General features: G+C 38.5%; 2 protein-coding genes across 4 annotated transcripts in view; both read left to right on the top strand.

Moving 5' to 3' along the window:
• The window catches only part of AGBL4 (ATP/GTP binding protein like 4), an 891,909-nt gene that overhangs the window by 422,751 nt on the left and 454,610 nt on the right, over window positions 1–14,548 (top strand). The window lies entirely within an intron of this gene.
• BEND5 (BEN domain containing 5) overlaps window positions 10,178–14,548 on the top strand; it is a 29,310-nt gene continuing 24,939 nt past the window's right edge. The window contains exon 1 of one of the 3 annotated variants that reach the window (XM_039319950.1): window positions 10,178–11,257. In XM_039319950.1, the coding sequence (XP_039175884.1) occupies window positions 11,035–11,257 (223 nt within the window). In that variant the 5' untranslated portion in view covers window positions 10,178–11,034. Of the gene's footprint in view, window positions 11,258–11,614; window positions 11,789–14,548 lie in introns of those variants that run through there. The other 2 variants (XM_039319956.1, XM_039319951.1) reach the window with 2 other exon arrangements.

Consider the following 14,548-nt stretch of genomic DNA (forward strand, 5'->3'; position numbering starts at 1 on the left):
AAATGTAGGTTAGTTCACCCTATTGTGTTCCCTGTAGCTACCTATGGTTGTGAAACCTGGACATTAAAAAAAGCAAGACAGAGAGAAAATCGACTTGTTTGAGCTGTGATGCTGAAAAAGGTTTCTGTGTATTCCTGGGACAGCAAAGGTGACTAATAAGCAAGTACTGGAGTGCTTAACTCCTGACATGTCACTAGAAAGCAAAAATCATAAAACTATGTCTCACTTATTTTGACCATGTCATACAGGGGAATTCATTGGAGAAAGCAATTATGTTTGGAAGAGTTAGCAGTAAAAAGAAACTAGGCCACCAAAGAACAGGTGGCTGGACACCATCAAAGCTGACACTAGCCAGAGCATAGAATAATTCAAAGAAGTAGTGTAAGATTGGAAGATGCAGAGAGATCTGGCTCATAGAATCACCAAGAATGATTGAATGGATATCATCATCATCATCATCATCAATCATCACATCCTCACCATCATGCTGAAGGCTGCATGCCATTCTATATGGGAATAATAATTAAACCTAGTAACCTTAACTTGATTCTTTAAAAAATCTCAACATTCTTTTCTGTTACTTTTGCTAAAAATAAATCCGTTATTAAAATCTATATGATTTTTCTAAACCCTCACATTAAAGGCACACAGCATTTTGTTTTGTTTTGTTTTAATATCATAAATTTTGGTAGTTAGATTAAGCACTGTTGTCTGTGTAGGTTTTAGCACTTACATACATGTGATAGGTATTTAGCACTTACGTATATTGTATGTGGTATGTACCATCCTTTAGCTTGATGACACTTTCTTTTATTTTTGCTATATTATAGTGTGTGAGTTTTGATTCCATCCCATGTTTTAGAAATTGATGTCTAAGATTGCCTCTATATTTCTAAGACTGTAAGCAATGAAGACATAGCTTCAATACCCATAGTTCTAGCCATAGTTCTTTCTTCCGTCTCTTGTCTGTTTTTTAAAACTATCTGTCTGGGTGAAGTATACTTGGAAGTTTGCACACTGTTCTTGAAAATATGCACATTTTTTTTGTAATCTTCTCTTGATATCTATCTAGCTTTTTATCATATCCAGTGTCTCTGCTTCTTGTTTACAATATTTCTCTTGTACCTTTTGTTGCATTAATTGGATATTTCTTGCTTTGGAGGCCTTTTAGTTGAATTATTTTATATTTTAAAAATTATGCTGGAACTCAAATCATAGACTTTTATCAAGACACTTAATTTCAGGAGTTATTGTGACTCCAAAGTTTGAATTATAACAGCAGTGCATTAAAAACCTTTATACAGGTAGTCCCTAACTTACAATAATTCATTTAGTGACTATTTGAAGTTACAACAGCACTAAAAAAGTTATGACTGGTTTTCACACACACACACACACACACACACACACATGACTATTGCAGCAGTATCATGGTCACACGATCAAAATTTGCGTGCTTGGCAACTGGCAGGTATTTATGACAGTTTCACTGTCCCAGGCCATGTGATCATCATTTGTAAGCATCCTGGCTGGTTTCTGACAAGCAAAGTCATTGTGGGAAGCCACTTAATGACCACATCATGCACATAACAAATGCAGTGATTTGTTTGACAACTATGGCAAAAAAAGGTTGTAAAATTGGGCAAAACTATTTAACAACTGTCTTGTTTAGCAATGGAAATTTTGAGCTCAATTGTGAGGGTAAGTCGAAGACTCCTTGTACATATTGACTTCCATAATTGACATTATTTGTAATATGTGGATTTAGTGAATATTAAGAACTTTACAAGCCTATTTTTGGTATTTCATCTAGGAATAACTAGATCATGCTGAGGTAATTTAAAAAGGATTTTCTATTTTCCTCATCTGATCTCTGCCCAAATATTTCAGTTCTGCCTTCCCAAGCAACTAATATGCCCCACAATCTATATGCTTAGAAGTAAAAATTGCCAGATAGTTTTCAGTCTAGTTGGAAGAGGCCAGCAAAACTTCTGATATTGCACATATCACATTCATGTGGGAAATTCTAATTTAATTTTGGAAAAGGCATGTGGATTAGAAATATTTTCCACTGTGTATTTTTTGCTGAACACATCATAAATTACTGCCAACTTGTACTCAAATTGTATTAAGCGTTAGAAATCTAATTGCACATACAACCAGATAGAAGTTAATTATGCCATGTTAAATGGACTGTTTATTTTGTGAGCATGAGGGACACCAGATATTACAGACTGTGACACACAAAGTGTTTCTTTCCATATAATCTTAGGACAATAGTAAATTGTATTCCTTTATGATACAATTTATCACTTCACAAAAAGTGATTTTCAACATTTTCTAACTCCTTTTTGTGATAAATATAAAATTCTTCACACTCCCCCGTCTCTTTTTCTCTCTTTCACACACACATACACTTTGCTATGTGTTTAATTTTTCCCAATTTCTGCTTCTAGGTGCATTTTTTAATCTTTTGTCACTATTTTTTTTAAAGAAGAGAGGGGGGAATGGTTTGGAAAAATGTAGCAACTACAATTTATCAGCAGCCTTCCCAATGTCAGCTATAGTGAGTCATATTACAGTAAACATTTTGAATAAAATAGTGCAATATATCCTAGTGTGAATATGCTCGATTTTCCATCTTTGTAGTGCATTCCTAAATATGGAGAATATTTGAACTTACTGCTATGATTTATTTGGTCCTAATAAATTTCTGCGGAACCAATCATGTTTTGTGGAAGATGCATACTGCTATTAGATGCAATTCTTTTTCTATTTCTCATGCCTGATAGTTAACACAGTGGCTTGAACTGAATGAGGTAATGGTCCTTCAAGTAATGGAATAGGCACATAACCTGGCATTTTTCTTGATTCTAAACTGTTGATAGAGACACAGTTGCTTCAGTACCAAGGAGGGCCTATTACAATACTGTCTGGATAAGATAATCGTATCTCAGTGATCTTTGTTCTAATAATATCTTGATTAAACTATTGTAAAATGATCTATGTGGGACTACCCTTGAAGACAATCTGGAAGCTGTGGCATGATGTAGGGACAGCTAAATAAGATAACAGGAGTCTTGAAAATATTGCATTGGTTCCTTGCAAATTCTGGGCCAATGGTAGTGACATTAGTAGCTGTCAATGGTTTGGGAGGTAGATATATCTCAAGAACTATTCAATTCATGCATTATTCAGGGCAATTATCTTCATGATCCTACCAATTAAGAATGCAATGGTCAGAGTAAATCCATCTCTGGGATAGTATCTCAGCTATGTTTCAATGACACCAACTGTCTTATTTTGGAAAAAAAAACTGAAGACATCTTGCTTTCCTAAGTATTTCTAAGTTAACAGATTGTTTGCTTTGTAGACATTTTGCTCTTCTGTAAAAATAAATTTTTCTTTCGTCCTTGTATTTATTTTTTAAAGCTTGTTAGTTTTATTGTGATGGTTTAAAGACTTTTTTTCTCTCTTTCCCCGTCCCTTCTTCTTTGGTAAATTGTTCTAGGATCCTTTACTTGAAGAGCTATAGAGGGATAAAATAAATTAGCAGGGATCCCAATTTCTATTTCTATTTCCAGCAGTTCCGCACCATTATCCAAACACCCACCCTCTTCATTTAACTCTGTCTTCTTTACTTTTCCCATTGTGAAAAGAGGATATCATTAGAAAATATATGGAGCGTTTCATAGACACCTTGCTTTTCGTTCTGTTAATTGTCAGTTGCTTTACTTCCATGAGGAAAGCTGTTCTTTAAATAAACATTTTATTTCTCTTCTTACAGTCCATTATAGTAAGTTTGTGTTTTGTTGGTCAGATTGCTTTTGATAGTTCTTCGAATAACATTTAAGAAATCACTCAGTCAGTGCTTCCTCCATGGAAAACTGAAAAATATCAAGGTGGTGGGTTTGTCGTGAGACTAAAGCCTGTCTCTTTTTTATCTGGGCCACAATCCACCCAGAAATCAGGAAGGGCTTTGTTTGCGTTGTTGACTTTTTGACACCTCTACCTATCTTCAGATACCCTGAACCCTTGTATACTCCTGTAAACCCTATGGTCCTTTAAAATAATCCTGAAAAATCTATTGATTTATAACCCTTTTTTTAGCATTGCCCTATATGAATGGGTTCTTCAGTTTCACCTTAGTAGACATAAATAAATGTCATATTTTTAAATGCCTTATTTGGAGTATGGCAATATGGTGATATTGGTATTTGAAAATACGTCATTCTAATTTTATTAAGAGGTATTATTGCTGAATTCTAAGGAGATTTTCACAATATTACTGTAACCTATTCATGTTCCAGACTGCCTCCCGTTAAGCTCTCTACTGGAGTTCTCATATTAATCAAAACTATTTTGAAGTGTTATTTGGCCTGCTGTGATAATGACATTTATTTCATGTTGAAAACACTAGAATATAGCTATGTAGATGCTTATATAAAGTGTTTGATATGAAATGGATTATCATCTTTAAATGCCTCTGAACTTTTCTTGAATGAAAAAGATCAGTGAGATCAGATCACCATCTAGACTCCACAATATTGAAAAGATCAGTTTTAAAAGATCACAGTATCTACAGCCACAGATATATTTGCCAGCAGAGAAATAAATATTGCTCTTGTTTGTTGTATTATGGCTTGTTATAGTAACAAGCTCAGACCAGCCTTTGATTTCTAAAAATAATGAACCAATTTTACTTCTGATTTGTTCTCTTAACTATTAAAGAACAGCAAGCATAAAGACATTTCTCTAACTGCATTTAACCATGATACAAACTTGCTCTACCAACTTTCCTAAGCTGTTTTGTTCTCATGATGATTTCCTTTGATCCACAACCCATGAGTGAGGCCGTCCTAGGTTGTCCTTAGTTGTTCCAGTGTTAGTGCTTTCATCCTGAAGCAATCTGTAGCAGTTTCAAGATTTACAAAATCTGCTTTGACAACTTCTCTGTCAATGATGAGTGGGGCAGACAGTGGAATAGTGCCCACCCATTGCTTCTACCAGTAACAAGTTCAGGATAGTGTCCCATCCATTCTATAATCTCCTTTTGCCAAATGTCTTCCTTCCCCAGGTGGAAAGAATTGCCACAGCATGTCGCACTGCTGTACCCCACAATTCCGTACACCTTGCTGAAATCTGTTTGACAATTATGGGAATTGCACAATAAAATGGAAGAACCAATTTCCCCCAAAACTCAAGTTTTGGGAATAGTTAGCTTTCCTAATTTACCACTATAGGTCCACAAACCACTAATCAGCTTATTTAATGGGTTGTGTTGACGGTAGGCTTAGCGCTCTTTCCAAACTGCAGGGATCTGTCCCAGAGATCTGTTTGAGAGAACCAGTTCTCCAGCTTCCTGAGCCTACGGAGCCAGCGTTGGGCTCATTGTGGATGGTAGGGGTAACACTGTTCGAGAGAGTTGGATGCCTAGGGAGTCAATTTGAATTTGCAGACCGAAATTTCTTTATGACAGCCAAACTCTAACTCTAACTTTAATTTAGGAATGCAGAAAGTCTCTTGAATCTTTCACACCATCACTTATGACTAATGGAAAAGCTTTAAAGTTCTATAGGATATATATGTCCCTGATACAAATAGGTACTTTAGCAGTGATGGGATTCAAATATGTGAACAACCGGTTCTCAGTGTGGATGCCACTTCTGGACGTCCATTCTGGGCCTGGGCAACAAAAAATTAGCTGCCGGTTCTGCCGAAGTGGTGCGAACCAGCTGTCCTTTAGATACTGAAATCATTTAAGTATCCTGTAAAACCATGCGATACATTTGGACTTGTAATCACAAAAGTTATGAGATGCAAATTGATTAAGAAAATCTCTACTTCCCATCTGACTAATCAGGCATTTAGTCTGTACTGAAAGTTTGGGAAATAAATTCAAGAAGGATGGCAATGGGAATCACAGTGCCAATTCCTAGTTTTTGTTAGCCCATCTAAAAAGAAGATCTATGTGATAGGAAGTTAAATATGCTTTGTAAGAAAGTGGTTTTGGATTTTTTTTTTAAAGTTTTTTCAGTTCTTTCCCCACTAGTACCTAATCACAGCATGAAAAGGCTCTGACAATATTTTTGTGCTTTCTCAGCAGGATGCAGTGTTTAGCTTGGTCTCTTAACTCCAAGAATGAGAATGAGCCCAAGCTTAAGTCATCAATAGGTGCATTTCCCTATCTTATTTCAACATAATCGAAGGAGAATTCAAATTATATAATATTTGTTAGGTTCTGTTACCATTGAAACACAGATAACATAGGAATAATAAGAATTACTGATATAGATTTCATGCCAATATTTCATGTGTGACATATACTGTATGCTCCAGGACATTGCTGGAAAATCATTTTTAAAAAACTTCCCTGCTGGTAATATTCATTGCTCTAAATAAATAAATAAATAAATTCCAGAATTCAGAATTTTGTTACAGCAGTGGCAGGAGCACATCTCCTCCTTGCAAAAAGGGAACAAAGGCAAGGGCTTATGATGCTTTTTACTCAATTCTTACTTTAAAAATCATTCTAACATTAAAAGCTTTATGCAGGGTAAAGTCACTGTTATTATAGTGCAATGTTGCAATAGTTGGGAAACTATTTTTGCTAGGATGAGCCTAATAAAGGAAGCTATTGTTAAGCCCAGAACTATGCATAGTGTTAGTGTTTTTTCCAGTCTCATATGTAGGTTTAAGGGGAAACAAGTGGTGGTGGGGGAATTCAAGTTGATGGTAGTTGAGGTGAAGTTTGTGAACACGTGAGAGAGATCCATTTGAAAGGCTCCAACTTTTTCTTTTGTTGGTGAATTTCTTGGTGAATTTCAAATGTAATGCAGGTCTTGATGATGAAGCGCTATTGCTCAGACATTATGTTATCAAGGCTTGTAATAGTAAAGAACTTTGCTTCAGTGATATTCAACTCTATTGCCTAGAGCAGTGGTTCTCAACCTTTTTAATTCCGCGACCCCCCAACTGGTCGTAAGTCGAGGACTACTCAACCGGTCATAAGTCAAGGACTACTCAACTGGTGCAGCACCATTTGCAGAATGGGACTTTTGGCGGGCTCAGCAGGGCAGAGACAGCCTGGACAATTCCTATTGGCTTTTGAAAGCCAATAGAATTAGACTCTATTCAAGAGAGTCTATTCTATTGGCTTTCAAAAGCCAATAGAATAAAAGGGAGTAGCACAGCTAAAGAAAAGGGGGAAAAAATGGCGGACTGCGTTGTTTGGCGACCCCCGTGAAATGGTCGTTCAACCCCAAATGGGGTCCCGACTCACAGGTTGAGAACCACTGGCCTAGAGAATAGAACCTAGGCTAAGCTGCAAGCAGAGTTAAAATATGTTATATAAATGTAGGAAGGTGGGCTTTTATTTATTTATCTATATTTGGCTTTCTCTCTGACCTGGTGCATCAAGTACTCGGAATGGGACAACTCGTCACGGCCAACTTACCGCGGAACAACTTGTCACAGGACAATTTTTAACAATTCAATTATTTAAAATAAATAAAAATTATTTTAATTTTTGCCATTCATATTTCATTTGGTCCTTCCTTTTGCATCCTTTCTTTAATGATTCTATTCCACCATTGCTTTGTCCCCTGGCGAATTGGCTACGGCAAGTTGGCCATGGCTGTGGTGAGTTGGTCATGGCGAGTTGGGTGCGGTGCATTGTCATGGACCCTCAGGTAGTTAGCACAATTAAAAACAAAGGTACAGAGTTTACAATTTATCATCAATAAAAAAACAGCCCCATCACATCAGTTAAAATTTACTGACAATCTGTTTTTCAGTGCTTGAATAAGAATGCCTTTACTTGCTTGCTTAAGGCAATAGGGGAGAGAGCTAGCCTCATCTCCCTTAGCCAGTCAGGAGGCAGCTTCTCTATTCATGGAATAAAATGAAAAACGTGTTTTCAGTTCGGAACACACACTTTACAGTCTAGAAATGTGCAAGGTAGCAGTCTAGGCAAAACCAGCCCCTCTGTCTCCAAACACGTCTTACTTGGAAAACAGATATCTTAGATTTACGACAAGTTTCAGGTCTGGACTGAACAAAATGCACAATCTTCTGTGGGGTCATGGATCATCCCAAGCTGTTTCACGTATAGAATGATTCATGTATGGAATTATTCATATTTCCATATTTCCCCTGCCAAGTGTGCCATTCTGGCTTTAGTGCTACATCACTATCCTCCTTGGGCAGTGAAGTCAGTATTGCTAGCATTGCTGGAGGTCCATTGGTCTTTGGGTCAGGCTGACTTCTCATTAAAAAAAAATGCTTTAGTATATTTCATGGAGAATCTTATTAGAAAAACTGTGAGCTCCAATCCCTGGCAAAGTATATTAATATGCTGCATTAGTACCCCTATTGATTGCTTCCAAGATGAAAGGAAAACTATACTCAGTGAAAGGGCCTTTGCTTTACGTGCAGATGCTCTTATGTTTAAGACTTTGTTTTTCCAGGGAAAGCTGGCAAAGATTCCCACTGTTAATACAGTGAGTACCAAGCTAGATGGACTAATAGTTTGATTCGATGTAAAGCTTGTTTTTTGGCCACCACAGAACTTTTTTGCTGAAAATTATACTATTTATTATAGTCTTTGTAATCACCACGAAAGTTGTATGTGTGTGTATGTGTGTGTGTGTGTGTGTGTGTGTGTGTATATATATATATATATATATACATACATACATACATACATACACACACATACACATACACAATAAGTATTAATTTCATGTTATTCTATTTCACTATTTCATAAACTACAATTGGCTGGGCTTATATATTAAATAAAAATCAAACCACATTACTGTAATGTGAACCTAATTGCAGGAGTAAGGATTACTGATGAGCCTATATACTTGAAACTACACAATTGTATCTGATTTTCCCCATGTAGAATGCTTAACTGGATCTTGGAGGTAGGATAGTAAGCATCAGGTCAACAAGAAAATTCAATCAAACAGTCTAGTCAATTTAAAGTGGGAAATTACATTTAGTTCCAGACTTATTCTTCTTTGGGATTAAGGTAATTCCCCATATCGTATGAACTACTTAGGTGAGGGTTAATTGTCCTTTTCAATATCTGATGAGCATGAAATCCTGGAGGACCTACAAAAACAGCCACTAACCAGGACTTTTGCCATTAGTAGAGGCATCCTCAAGGTAAGTCAATAGCAAAAAAATGGTAGTTATGACCAGGCTGATTAAAACCTCCCATCTTTTTGATGCAACCAAAGCATGTTAAAAATGTTAAAAAGAAGCAGGGATCCAATTACCTGGTCCCATACTTTTAATGATATTTATTTCCTTCCTGCATATGCTCAACAGTTGGATTGGGGTTCCTGGATTCATACAGCCTTACTAATGATTAACTCATAGATTTTGGGGTTTGAATTAATCTTCTCCTGATGAAAACTGAGTGTATGGGTTCACAGAATATACTGGGTCTTTGAAAGTGGTGAATTCGGCTCCAGGATACTGATTAAAATGTGTGGCATGGTGTGGATGTGTTATCTTGTTTTGTCAAGTGTAGCAGAGTTTGGACTAGTAAGGCTGTCCTGAAAGCAGTTTTTAGTTGTGCTTATGTGGTAAATAAACCAATCTAGTCAGCATACTAAACATACATTAGTATGTTTTGCAAACTCAGCTTGTGTGTCATGTAAACCAATATAATTGTATTGAATAAGGGATGGTTCAGTTAAGCATGAATAAGTATGCAGTGCAAATGAAGCACTATTGTTTTTTTCAGTGAAATTGTCATGAATTGCCAATATTCTTGATTGAGCAAAATGTGATTTCTCTGAGAAATGATTTGTGGGCCTAAGAAGATAAAGTATATGCTATAGATTGGGATCACCCAGAGGGAGAAAAAGATGGAGAAGTGTCTTTGCCAGATCAACAATCATGCCCATTGTCTTGTCTCATTTTTTTTCCTGAACTCAACAAGCTTTCCTATATGGCAAAGAATGTGGGAAGATAGCAGAAGGCTGCTATGGCGACAGAAAAAACAGCTGTTGCCTCCCCTCTTTGATCCCAATTGTCTGAGTGGAAGGAGATGGCTGCTATTTGCAAAAGCATCTACTTTGTTTACCCGCTTGATTTCACCAGGCAACCAAAATCTATAAGAGCCCAATTTTCTTTAATTGGATGGGCCTCTTGGACACAATGTTCTCTGCTGTGGTAGAGGATAAGAGAAGCCTGGTTTTGGGACTTTCCCGATGGGCCCAGACTTCCTTGCTGCCCTTTCCAGAGGCAAATCAATCTGGTGGCTTGTTTTCTATTTGCCCCAGAGCTCACAAGAAGCCATCTGCACTCTTGCCATCCAACCTGCAATGCACTGCATTGCCCCAAAGAGGCTATATACTTCACAGAAACAGTTGTCTGCTCCCCTTCGCTGGAAAACTTTGCAAGACCCCCTTCCCCGAGTCATATCCAGTCCTGTCTTAGCAAGATGGCGTGGCAGAGAGGACTGGATTCAGCGACCTTTATTCACGCTAGGTGGGTAAAGAGGAGAGGGAGAAAGGTCCGTTTAAGTAACTTGAAGCATAGAAGAGTAGCCGCTGCACCGGCTAGCAAACCGCCTTCCTCTCGCCCTCTTTTGCTGAGATCGGGCCTAGTGCGGAGGTGGCGGCAGCGGAAACAATGAGCTCCAAAGCTTACGTTCCCGAAAGTTGCTCATCGCCGTAAATTCTCCCCCCTCCTGCCCGAGAGAGAGAGAGAGGGCCGCCGCTGCCGCTTATGGCAGCACTAAACGGGATCTCCCGCGCGCGTCGGGCGATTCTGGGAGCTGCACGCCAGACTGAAGCTCGCTTCGCTCGGCGCTCGACTGCTTGCGGGAATCCCGAATCCCGGCTGCCTTGGGAGGCGAAGGCTCTGCAGCCTAGACTAGCTCAGCCGAGCGCCGAGCCAGGCTTCCAGGAACAATAACAGAAGAGCCGGGGTTGCGGGAGCAGAGACGGGCGCCCCCCCCCCCAGCCTGCTCGCCCGTGAGCCCCCTTCCCCCGGGTCGCGCGGCCCCGCTCCATGATGTATGCCTTCGTGCGGTTCCTGGAGGATAACGTGTGTTATGCGCTGCCCGTGTCGTGCGTGCAGGACTTCAGCCCCAAATCCCGGCTCGACTTCGACAACCAGAAGGTTTACACCGTCTACCGCAGCCCGGCCCACGACCCCGAGGACGGCGACGAGAGCCCCGGCGAGTGGAGAGAGCGGCCGCCACTGCACAAGGCCCAGATCCTGGCGCTGGCAGGTGAGGCACCGAGGGATTTGGCAGCGGGTGAAGGGAGGGAGGGAGGCGACCTGGAGGCCAGACCAGTTAAAACCTCCCAGCTCTTTGGAGGACCCGGGCGGGGTGAGGGAAAGAGAAGCTTTTTTACCCCTCTGCGAAAATTAGGAAGGGGCCTGCGGCTGGAGCCCCGCTCGTTAAGCCACGGCGGGGCCTGATCCGAGTGGCTGCTGCTGGCTCCGCTTCTCTGAGGGAGGGGTTTCGGGTATCCCCAGGAGAGACCAGCAGGCGGGGTGGGGATGGCCTGGTGTTGCAGAGGCCTAGATGAAGGAGGGGTGGGGTTGTCTTGGTGCTCCCATCCTTTCCTGTTTGACATTTCCATCGTTTTCAGCTCTGAGAAGGTTGGACTAGGGAAGGGGAGATGGGTGGTGCAAGTAGAAAAGGCTATAACAAAGTAGGACGTGACCACTAGGCTGTCCGGGAGGGGCGCTGAACGCTGGCGTGGGCTTACTTCAAAGACTGTAAACGTGGGGGATTTATAAAAGAATTATCTGGGTAAGAAATAGAGAACATTTAACTTTGTGGAATACCTAGGAAGAACTTGGGTTAACTTGGGTTATGGGTGAGCATTTATAGAAAGAATAAGATGGTCTTTTGGCAGAATAAGTTGGGGTGGGACATGGCTGTCACAAAAAAGAGGGACACTGAGCACAAGAAAAGCCCTGCTTGGAGCAGTCCAAAGATGTAGTTCCACTGTGAGGAACGAAATGTTTCCACGAAACCATTAAGCAGGTTATGAAGCAACAATCTCTGCAGTATGACTTTGTAGTGTTATTTAAAGACTACTCCATTTTAACATTATGATTTTACATTGCTATCATACCTTATGGTGTATCTATGAATATAATTCTTTTGGAAAATAATCTAAGTCTAAATTATTCACCACCACTGTTCATCATTTTGGAAATTAATTCTAAACTAAATATATAAAATAACACCCCTTCCCTTTGTTTGCTTGTCCCAAATGGACTTTTAGGTTAGACTCAATGATTTAATTTTAACTATTAAAAGAAGCAAAATTACTTCTCCATATTCTTAAACATATTGATGGTTGCTCTGTAGTTAACACATAGTAACCATTTTTTAACGTGAATGCTGCACACAGTAAAATACTGGAAATCTAAATGCAGAAAACAGATATTTCTTCTCATGAAATTCTAGAATATATTATAAATTAATAATGTAGCCCTATTGTATATTCATAAGGAATGTCCGTCCCCACAAATAGACATATATAGTTGATAGGCAAGTCTCAAACTACATACAATATAAGTTTCTCAGAAATAGAATATGCATTTATACATATAATCACAACTCCTCCTTCCAGATACATATATTAAATAAGTCATTGCCCAGTAGAGTAGTGACTATGTTTTGCATATAGAATGTCTGAGATTCAATCATTAAGAACTTTAGGAAGGGCTGGAAAAATTCCTGCTTGGAAGCTTAAAGAGATGCCTCCAGTTCAGTGCCAACAATGCTAAATTAGGTAGATCTAAATCTATGTTCCCCTGTTTCTACAGAGGATTTGGGTTTGAATTCAAACCTTGTGTCAATACTAAACCCTAGTTCATATTCCCGTGTATTACTCTATCCCCACAAATTATGAACTGTCTCTAAGCATATTGCAAAGCAACTTTTATTGGTGGGATTATGGTGCCACCCCACTTCTGCAGAGTGGGTATATCTGTCAAGATATACCAGTTCCTAACTTGTCTTGAGCCTAATGGTTCCCAGAAATACAGGTAGTCCTCGACTTACATCCATTTGTTTAGTGACTGTTTGAAGATACAACATTGAAAAAAGTGACTTGTGATCATTTTTCATACTTATGACCATGGTCATGTGATCAAAATTTGGATACTTGGCAACTGGTTCATATTTATCACAGTTGCAGTGTCCTGGGATCATGTGATCACATTTTGTGACCTTCTGATAAAATCAATGGGGAAGCGAGATTCACTTATCAATCCTGTTACTAACTTAACTGCCCTGATTCACTTAACAACTGTGGCAAGAAAGGTTGTAAAATGGGGCAAAAGTCACTTAACAAATGTCTGGCTTAATAACATAAATTTGGGGCTCAGTTGTGGTTGCCAGTTGAGGATTACCTGTAATTGGGTCAAATACGCATTATCAAGACATGGATCATTTTATGCTCATATAGGTTATATCAGAAATTGTCCAGAATAAACCTGTTCCTACATTATTTATTACCAGTGCTACTCTTGATGCTCTCTTGCTTTTGAAATTAGAAGTGTATTGAGTGGAGAATGTATGTGGCATTACTCTGTGTAACACTTTCTGGAGGGCTCTTATGCCAGGTGAATTCTTGCAAATTTCTGATATTGGATAAAAAGGGGTTGCTTTATTTGCCTTTGCAAATAGCTAAACTTTTGGCTTGAGTCTGAAAACCATTAAAACAGTGAGGCTTAAATTATGTGCAACTAAGACTTTGTTTGTATGGACACCTAGCCAACCAATGACAAGGAATAATGATTTGAAGATGAATTGAGGGAATATATATGATCATAATTTTGTGATAGGTAAATGAGGATAGTATTTAATCTTTTATTTAGTATACTTCTAAAAATGTGGGAATGAGGGAAAAGTTGGTGATATGTTGTTCCATATGTTGTAGAATTAGTTAGCTTCAACTTGCTGTCAACTTTGTTGCTAAGAAATGTGTTAAATAGCTTCAAGCATCTGGTTATAAACTGCACATATGCAGGATATTTTATTGTATTAAAGCCTTTTAATTTGTGAGTTGTCCAGAGTTTTAGTATGATTTGAGTATAACTCAAATATTTTGAAAGATTTTCTAAAAGTTAGTTTCATGACTTTAAAATATAATTAGAAATGTAATAAAAATAAAAAGTGTAACTTATTTTTAATATATTTTATGTTTTGCACTTAACCAGGTGTTCTAGTTCTTGGATTAATAAAATGGATTGATATTAATCAAGAATATATGCAGTATCAATTTTTGAAAGTTATACTGAGTAAATTCAAAGTTAGCCATATTCATTGAAGCTAAAATGCAGGGATCCATGATAATTATTGTGATTAAACATCCAGCAATTTGTATATTACTTTATACAGCAGTTGATTAGGGCCATAAAAACCATGCTAAGATAAAGCACCTCTCCAAACCTGTTGCTTAGAACATCAAAACACTATATTTCTTAAGACCCATATTGTTAATTCAAGTCCATTTCCCACTTTTCTTTGTTTATACTAAAACTTTAAAAAGGG

This window comes from Crotalus tigris, unplaced genomic scaffold, assembly GCF_016545835.1.
Source record: "Crotalus tigris isolate CLP2741 ecotype Arizona unplaced genomic scaffold, ASM1654583v1 scf7180000023617.9722795, whole genome shotgun sequence".
Taxonomy (NCBI): Eukaryota; Metazoa; Chordata; class Lepidosauria; order Squamata; family Viperidae; genus Crotalus; species Crotalus tigris.